A 7,762-nucleotide genomic window follows, 5' to 3' on the forward strand; every position below is an offset into this window, starting at 1 on the left:
CCGCCGCCAAACAGCGGGCGCAGCCGTGGGCGCCGCGATGCAGCGGCCGGGGGAGCCGGGCGCCGCGCGCTTCGGCCCGCCCGAGGGCTGCGCGGACCACCGGCCGCACCGCTATCGCAGCTTCATGATTGAGGAGATCCTCACGGAGCCACCGGGACCCAAGGGCGCCGCGCCCGCAGCCGCCGCTGCCGCGGCGGGCGAGCTGCTGAAGTTCGGCGTGCAGGCGCTGCTGGCGGCGCGGCCTTTCCACAGCCACCTGGGTACGTGTGGCGGCCGCGGGGTCGCGGGCGGGGCTTGGCGGGAGACAGCGAGCTGAACCGCGGGGGCGCCCCGAGCCTCCTCCGGCCTCGAAGCAGCCCCGGGAAGCTGCTCTGGGAGCGCAAGTTCTGGGACTGTCTCTCGGAGCCCTCCAGGCGGGAGGCGGAGGGTGCAAACGCCAGGCCTCAGAGAAACCAGGCCTCGTGCCCGCGGGCCGCCCGGGGAGGGTGTTCGCTCTTTCCTTCACTGCTTCCCTTCGGCCTCCAGCCTGGGGACCCCGAGTGAGCATCCCGGTTGCAGGCGCACGACCAGGCTACGGACTCTTGTGGGTGGAAGCGACCTCAGGCCACTGGCGCCTGGGCTTCGCCGCAGTGGGCTGGCCGGGAGTGGCCGCGGCTGCCCAAGCCAGGGAAGTCGGACCTCTGGGGAGGAGGCCTGCGCTCCCGAGGGCTGGGTGCTGACGCGGGCCCAAGCCGGCCCGGAGCCCCCGGGAGCTCCAGCGGGCGAGGAACGCGGCCTTGGCCGCAGTGCGGACCTGCTTGGGCCTTGCCTCGGGGTCAGAGGCCTGGCTGTCAGCAGCTGCCTGGCTGTCCCTTCTGCTTTCAGGTCGGCTGCGCCTCTAGGGCTTGAACGGCCTGCTCAGAGCTTTTCAGCTTCTGCCCTTTCTCCCAGTTTGGCGGGGCCTGCCCTGCCCTGATGGTGCCCTCTCCATCGCACTCCACCCTGTCTTGTCTTTCCTGTCTCGCTTTCCACCCGTCTCCCGGTTGGCCTCCCTCGGCTTCTCTCACTGGGGTCGGTCTGCCTTCCATCTCCTACCTTTTCCCTGCGGGTCCTCTGCCCCACGTTTACCTGCGCCTTGCCCTACCCTTTCTCACTCCAGCCGGGCTAGGACTGGCACCTCAGTGACAGGCCTGTCGGGGAAGGGAGGCTTCTACGCTGTAGCCGGGACCCCAGCCTTTCAAGTCGCGTTCCCTGCACACCCCACCTCCCAGTCGGTGCTCCCCAGCCTGGAAACGGCAGGGCCAGCGCGCTTCTTCTAAGTCCATCTGGGACTCGGCCATTTGGCTACCTTTCCTCTCCGTCTGCTCTGTTGTTACTAATTCGTTTGAAGCGGGCACACAGTCGTTTTAGGACTGAAGAATATGGAAACATCTTCATGGGGAAGCGTCTGAAAATAGAAAACGTCAACAGTAATTTCCAGGTTCTCAGGGTACTTTGGAATTTCCAGGAAGCACCCAACTCCAGCCCAGATGACTCCTGGCCACCGCACGGCTGTTGTGCCACGCACGGAAGAGCAAATGTGCACGTTCCGTGTATATTCTTTTTCTAAGCAGCGGTGCTGATTTGGTTGCAGCAAACGCCCATCTTCTTAGGACCGGCTGCCGTTTTATTTTTGGTTTCTTCTTTCCGCGAAAGACAAGACACACTCCGAGTTTCTCGCAGCTGCAAACATGTTCACCAAGAACCCCGAGAACTCAGAGTCGCTGAGGCTTGGGGAACTCCAGGACAGAGCACGGACGGGGTCGAGGAGATACTCCCTCCCAGATCTGGGGAACAGCAGTGTTAAGGAGGGTCTCCATCTGCGCCACCGGCGCCGAGGGGCAGGGCGTGGAGATTTTGCGCTGGGTGGCACCGGCCAAGTGCGAGCACCCCCGCCGGCACATGGTGCCGCAGTCCCTGGGGTAGAGGAGCGCGGTCCTAGCTCACCCAGCTCCCCGTTCTCTTCGCAGCCGTGCTGAAGGCCGAGCAGGCGGCGGTGTTCAAGTTCCCACTGGCGCCGCTGGGCTGTTCAGGGCTGAGCTCTGCGCTGCTGGCGGCGGGGCCTGGGCTGCCGGGCGCCGCGGGTGCGCCACACCTGCCACTCGAGTTGCAGCTCCGCGGGAAGCTGGAGGCTGCAGGCCCTGGGGAGCCGGGCACCAAGGCCAAGAAGGGGCGTCGGAGCCGCACTGTGTTCACCGAGCTGCAGCTGATGGGCCTGGAGAAACGCTTTGAGAAGCAGAAGTACCTTTCCACGCCGGACAGGTAGGACGCGGCAAGGCTGGGGCCAGCGGGCTGTGGGAGTGTGATCACTTGCCTTGCTGAGGGTGCGCCCTGCTCTTTCCAGAATAGATCTTGCTGAATCCCTGGGCCTGAGCCAGTTGCAGGTGAAGACGTGGTACCAGAATCGGAGGATGAAGTGGAAGAAAATAGTGAGTGTGCCTGGTGGCTTCCCGCCCCTCGGCTTCCTGGGCCATGCCCCGGTGCCATGCAGAGCTGCTCTCCTCCTTCTCCCCGCAGAGAGTAGACTCTGCCCAACCTCCCCATTCCCTCGGTGCCTGGTACGCACCGGGACTCTCAGTTCTTTCTGCCCCTTGGGTGCCTGGCTAAGCCGACATTTCTTCCTCTCTCGTGGCACCTTCAGGCCTCCTGGCAGTCTTACGCTCTCCAGGCCAGGCCGCTCCCCAGCGGCATTTGGACAAATAGCCGCCATTTCCCGGGACATTTCCCCACCATTTCCTCATATGGTTTCCTGTACTCCCTAGTCCCACCTGGGTGCACGTCTCCGGGGTCCCCAGTCCACGTCCTGGCTCGGAGCACACAGGTGCTGGCGTCCCCCGTGCAGGTGCTGCAGGGCGGCGGCCTGGAGTCTCCCACCAAGCCCAAGGGGCGGCCCAAGAAGAACTCAATTCCAACGAGTGAGCAGCTCACTGAGCAGGAGCGTGCCAAGGATGCGGAGAAACCGGCGGAGGTGCCGGGCGAGCCCAGCGACAGGAGCCGCGAGGACTGAGGGCGGCATACGGTGCGGGGCCCGGGATGCCCGCGCCGCCCGCAGCCCCCTCAACCGGCGGAAACCTGCGAGCCGGCCCTTCCGCTTCCAAGACGTTTACTTCCTAAACCTTTTTATTATGATCTTGAATGCGGACAATTGGGGCCAAACGAGGAAGGACACAGACCCTAAAGCCAGACCCAGGTCCCAGCGCGCTTCTGGGCTCTAACCTGGGAGACTCGCATCCAGCGCGGCGGAAGCTACTGGTCTCTGCCCTGAGCTCCGTGGCGCAGAGCGCTCCACGCGCATTCACGCCCCGCTCCTCGCCTGCACCCCCACCCCGTCTGGGGCCTGCCCTCCCGGCCGGGGAGCCTCCAGGCACACACCCGCTTCTGAACGTCGGGGACCGGCGGTTGGGCTCAGGAAACCACGGCCTGAGACCCCCAGGGCAACCGGTCGGCTCGGCCCGGAGGCGGTTCCCGATGTCGCTGGGGCCCCTATCCCCTCTTGCGAAGACGGTGACTTTTTTTTTCCAATAAAATATTTTATGACACAATCGGGCTCGGTGGAGCTGCCTCTGAATCCGCAGTGGGTGCGGGTGGGCGCGGCAAGATAAGCGGAACGCCGGCAGTTGCTTCTTAAACTTCCTTTCCTCCGGCTCTGTCGAAGGCAGCTGTGCCCGTCGCCACCAAGCCCGGGCTAGGCACGGCGGGCGGCTCGGTGGCTGCAGGATCCTAGGAATCGCTTCCACTCTGGGCGTGAGGGGCCAGTCTGAACTCCACCTCCTTTTCCTTGCCAGCCGGAGAGTCGCTGGCAGGAGCGGTCTGGCCGCACCGCGGGTGCCCAAAGGAGGGGAGCCAGAGGTCCGCAGCAGAGCTCGCTCCGGAAATGGTCCGGACAGACAGCCGCCTCGGTTGTTGTTTCGGTTTCCTGGGACTTGAAGTACCAGTTTGTGCGGTTCTTGAGATGGTCCTCACCAACCCATTATGAGGCGGATGGGAAGTCGAGGACGCGAGGTTTGGACAGAGCCCCCGCCAGCGCGGTAGCCCGCCCGCGGGTCCTTGCAGCAGCAGTGGCTCCCCAGAGTTCTCACGTTTTCCGCAGGATACTCTGAGTTCCAGCTCCGGGCAGTGAGGGCACCTGGCTGACGCAAGAGAGAGGACTCAGCTGACACCGGCCTAAGGAAGGTGGTCCCTTGCAGGGACACAGCTTGGCCGTGTGTGCCATCAGGTGCCCCCCTTCTCCTGGAGGTCTCAGTTGTCTTCCCGCAGTCCAGCCTGGGCTCAGGGCTGCCTGTAGGTTCCTGTCCTGGTGCTTCTTGAAGCGGGGGGTGGGAAGGATGAACCAGAGGTGGGGATGGAGCGATGGCCACTTTACTGGTTAAAGCTCAGTAAGACTATGAAACTTGGTCATTCAGAGTTCCTGAAGCCAGGTCCTTCCAGGCTCAAAAAGGAAAAGAGATTTAGGCACAACAAAAAAGATTCAGGAACAAATAACTCAGCTGCAAGTATTGTGTTTCAGAATGTGAAAGTGACCTCTTCTGGCCCCCACCTATTGTGGCAACACCTTGCCTTTCAGATCTTGGCTTGATAGGCTCTTCACAGAACCTGAGCTCCGACTTTCCCTCCTGGGACCTCAAGGCCTGAAGGAATGAGGGGTTTTGGGGGGGGGGGCAGTGTGGGGAGAGGAGGGGGAGAGAGCAAGCACTTTCTGAGGGCTGCAGCCACTTTCCTCACCCTGGTCCTGCCAGGTGTGAGAAATCAGCTCTTGCTCACTCTGGGTTCTTAATTCAGCCTTGCAAACAGCTCCCAGACTACTCGCCTGCTTTTCCTGAGAAGCCAGAAAACCTAACCAACCCTGACCGCCTGGAATGAATGAATCATCAGTGTGTGACTGTGGCCCCTAATCCCTTCCAGCCTTGGGGTTACTCCCAGGTCTTTCAGCCTAGCGACCCTGCCTGCACTGGTCCCAGCAGCCAAGTGACTTATCTGACTGCATTTAATCCTCTCCATTTGAAAGGACAGGAAGTGAAGGTCTGACTTCCCTGGAAAGGGAGGCCTGAGGGACCCAGTTTCCAGCTATGTCTCTATCATACAGAATTGTGGAAGAAGGTAGAATGTACCTACACCAGTCCAGAGGGGCAAGGAGGGGGATCTGACCAGCATCAGTCACAGTTCGTTCCGGGCTCTCCGGTTTTGCTAAATCCGAGGAAGGCAACCTTCGGCAGATTAGCTGCCCTGTGAGTCTTTGGTGTTATGGACCTAGTGGTCTTTGTAGGACCAGGGCTCTGACAGGTGGGGGAGGGGGTCCGGCCAATCCGGAGTCAGAGCACAAGGGCCCCAATATTTCAGCAGGAACAGCCCCCTCCAGGCACAAAGGGGAACTTGATGCGGGAACTCCGGTCGGAGGTCACCTGTGGGTCAGTGGGGAAGTTGGGCCTCAAATGAGGGAGACCAGATTCCAGGCCCTGCAGTGCGGGAGGGGTGGAGTTTTTGTCACTGCCTTCACTTCTGTGCTCCTTGGCGGGACAGGGAAAGCAGAGACAGACCGAGTCCCTGAGACCGGGGAAGGTAGCCGGCTGCACGCCATTGTGTTTGGGCAGCTCAGGGCTTCCATGCTTGGTGGAACCCTTGAGACCCGAAGGAAGCTCCAGGCCCGCTCCAGGGAGCTAAGGCGCAGAGGCAGATGATTGCCCGCCGGCCCAGAGACCCCGTGCTGACCAAGCCCGCAAAGCTGCCACTCTAGGTAAAGGGCCGCATCGTGTCTTCCAAGGTGACGCGGTCTGTCGGGTTGCGCGTGCCGGACTGGAGCTACCTGGCGCCCGCCCTGCGTGCCACTGCGCCCCAGCCACCAAGCGCTGAGGTTGTCTCTCTGTCTGCAGGCAGCAGTCGCATCCCTCATTTCAGGCCCGGGGCTTGAAGAAAGGGTCCCTTGAATCCCGTTCCTCTTCCCCTCCTTGCACAAGTCTCTTCTCATCCCCAAGTTCCTGGGAAACAAAACCCAGATATGGCGCGGGCCTAGGCGGTGGCTGAGCTTCCCGGAGCCCGGGGGCCGCAGCCAGGGGAGGGAGAGGGCTCAGGAGTCTCGCGAGAGCTGTGGACCTGCGGGAGTGGGGAGCGCCTGCAACCGCCTGGACCCTGGGGACGCGAAGGGCTGGGGGCGGAGAGAAGGCTGGGATTCGACTGGAGGCAGCGTTCGCCCAGAGGCGCGAAGTTTGCGCTCAGTGTGCTTTATTCAAGGTGGCTTGGGGAATGAGGGAGTCTTTGGGGGGAGGATTGGCAGAAAGGCCCCGGCCCGGGATGGGGGAGGGGGTCGCTTCTTGACTGGTGTGATCCTGGCTCGGAGCAAGACGTTCTCCTGGTCAGTAGAAGGGGAGCTGGAGTCCCGGGAGAGAGAAGATTTGGGCGGCGCCCAGCTGGGCCCGGCACGCAGGAGGCGTGTAGGAAACGGAAGGCCAGTTGCAGCCGGCTTGGATATTCCAGCTCACCGCCGGCCCCATGCAGAGCCCCCGCACCGCGAGGACAGTCGCAAGCGCAGTCGCGAGCGGGGACGCCCCATCCCTCCCCCGGCTCTCCACCTAAAAAAAAAAAGAAAAAAATTCCTCTGGCTTGTTCCCTTCCCTGTTCTGGATTCCCCTAGAGGGTCACTTGTGGGGACTAAGAAAGAAAAAAATAAAAAAATAAAGAAGCGCGGGTCCTGGCCCAAGTCGACAACAGCGGAATCTGAAGTTTTTGTTCCCTGGAACCGGAGGGCACTGTCTTACTGTGCTACAGGAAAACCGAGCAGGGCCGGCTAGGGGTGGCCAAAATGTGGTCCTCTCAACCTGGAGTGAGCACCTCCACTTGGCCGTCTCCCCCCATCTTCCTGGAGCTCCAGGGTCCGAGCAGAAACCTGGCACCTCATCTGTTTTCTGTTGCTCCCCCGCCTGATTTCCTTTCTACAGGTCAGGGAGCCTCTGCCCTAGAAATGACAGTACCCGAGAAAGAATGCAAAGGACATCCCCTGAGCGCACTTTGGGTTCCTGTGTCCACGGAGGAGACTAGCTGATGCTGGGAACCTCTGCCACCTCTGTCCAGGCTGGGTTCCCCAGCGGTCCCACCTACCGTCCCCACCCTCCCTTCCAGCTCAGCCCGGGGCCAGATCTCGGAGCTGAAGGAAAACTTCTCAAATGCCACCTCCCTAACCCCACTATAGGGAGGTAAGAGAGCTGGGATTCCTGGCTCCGCTGGGCAGGACAGGAAGGTAACTGCAGCCATAGGGCCAGCAATTGCTGACTCAGTCTGGCTCAGCTCTTTACCCCTGCTCTGGTACCCTGGCCACTCACAACTTCCTGCACCAGGACTGTCAGAGGCCTCTCCAGGGCAGGGCGTTCCCTCTTGGGATCTCTCTGACTTTGAAAGGGGGACCCTCACTGGTGTGACTTCAGAAGTTCGATTTGTCTTAGCTCTTACACAGTAGAGTTCCTAGGTCTCAACTTTAACACAGCATCTTCCCATTTCTAAAGTCTGGGTTCCATGACAGTTGGGATGGGGGTGAGGGTACCAGAGGCTGTGGGTGTCATGGTTGCCCCATGTAACCCCCCCACACACACACTCCCACGGGTTTGCCGAGGTTATCCAGCCATTCCAGTGGACAGTGGTGGCCTCTGGCCTCTCAGGCACCAACTCTGGATGGGAAGACCACGGAGGGGAGTCCTTCAGGTAGGCCAAGGAATTCACAGGGGAGGAGCAGCTTGGGGAGGGGGATGACCTTCAGCAA

The 7,762-nt window shown here is 61.6% G+C and overlaps 1 protein-coding gene across 1 annotated transcript; it reads left to right on the top strand.

Annotated features, from left to right (window-relative positions):
• Positions 1–6: 6 nt before the first annotated feature.
• On the top strand, positions 7–3,565 carry BARX1 (BARX homeobox 1). The gene is made up of 4 exons (XM_023187822.1): positions 7–260; positions 1,989–2,280; positions 2,363–2,447; positions 2,861–3,565. The coding sequence occupies exons 1-4, from the start codon at positions 38–40 to the stop codon at positions 3,023–3,025; spliced, it is 765 nt and encodes a 254-aa protein (XP_023043590.1). The 5' UTR covers positions 7–37; the 3' UTR covers positions 3,026–3,565.
• The last annotated feature ends 4,197 nt before the right edge of the window (positions 3,566–7,762 follow it).

This window comes from Piliocolobus tephrosceles, unplaced genomic scaffold, assembly GCF_002776525.5.
Source record: "Piliocolobus tephrosceles isolate RC106 unplaced genomic scaffold, ASM277652v3 unscaffolded_28588, whole genome shotgun sequence".
NCBI classification, from domain to species: domain Eukaryota; kingdom Metazoa; phylum Chordata; class Mammalia; order Primates; family Cercopithecidae; genus Piliocolobus; species Piliocolobus tephrosceles.

Excerpts from the sequence above, each read along its gene's own strand:
- BARX1 (XM_023187822.1), top strand. The coding sequence starts at position 38 with ATGCAGCGGCCGGGGGAGCCGGGCGCCGCGCGCTTCGGCCCGCCCGAG. Across the intron at positions 2,281-2,362 it reads TACCTTTCCACGCCGGACAG|AATAGATCTTGCTGAATCCC; the intron begins GTAGGACGCGGC and ends TGCTCTTTCCAG. Across the intron at positions 2,448-2,860 it reads GGATGAAGTGGAAGAAAATA|GTGCTGCAGGGCGGCGGCCT; the intron begins GTGAGTGTGCCT and ends TCCCCCGTGCAG.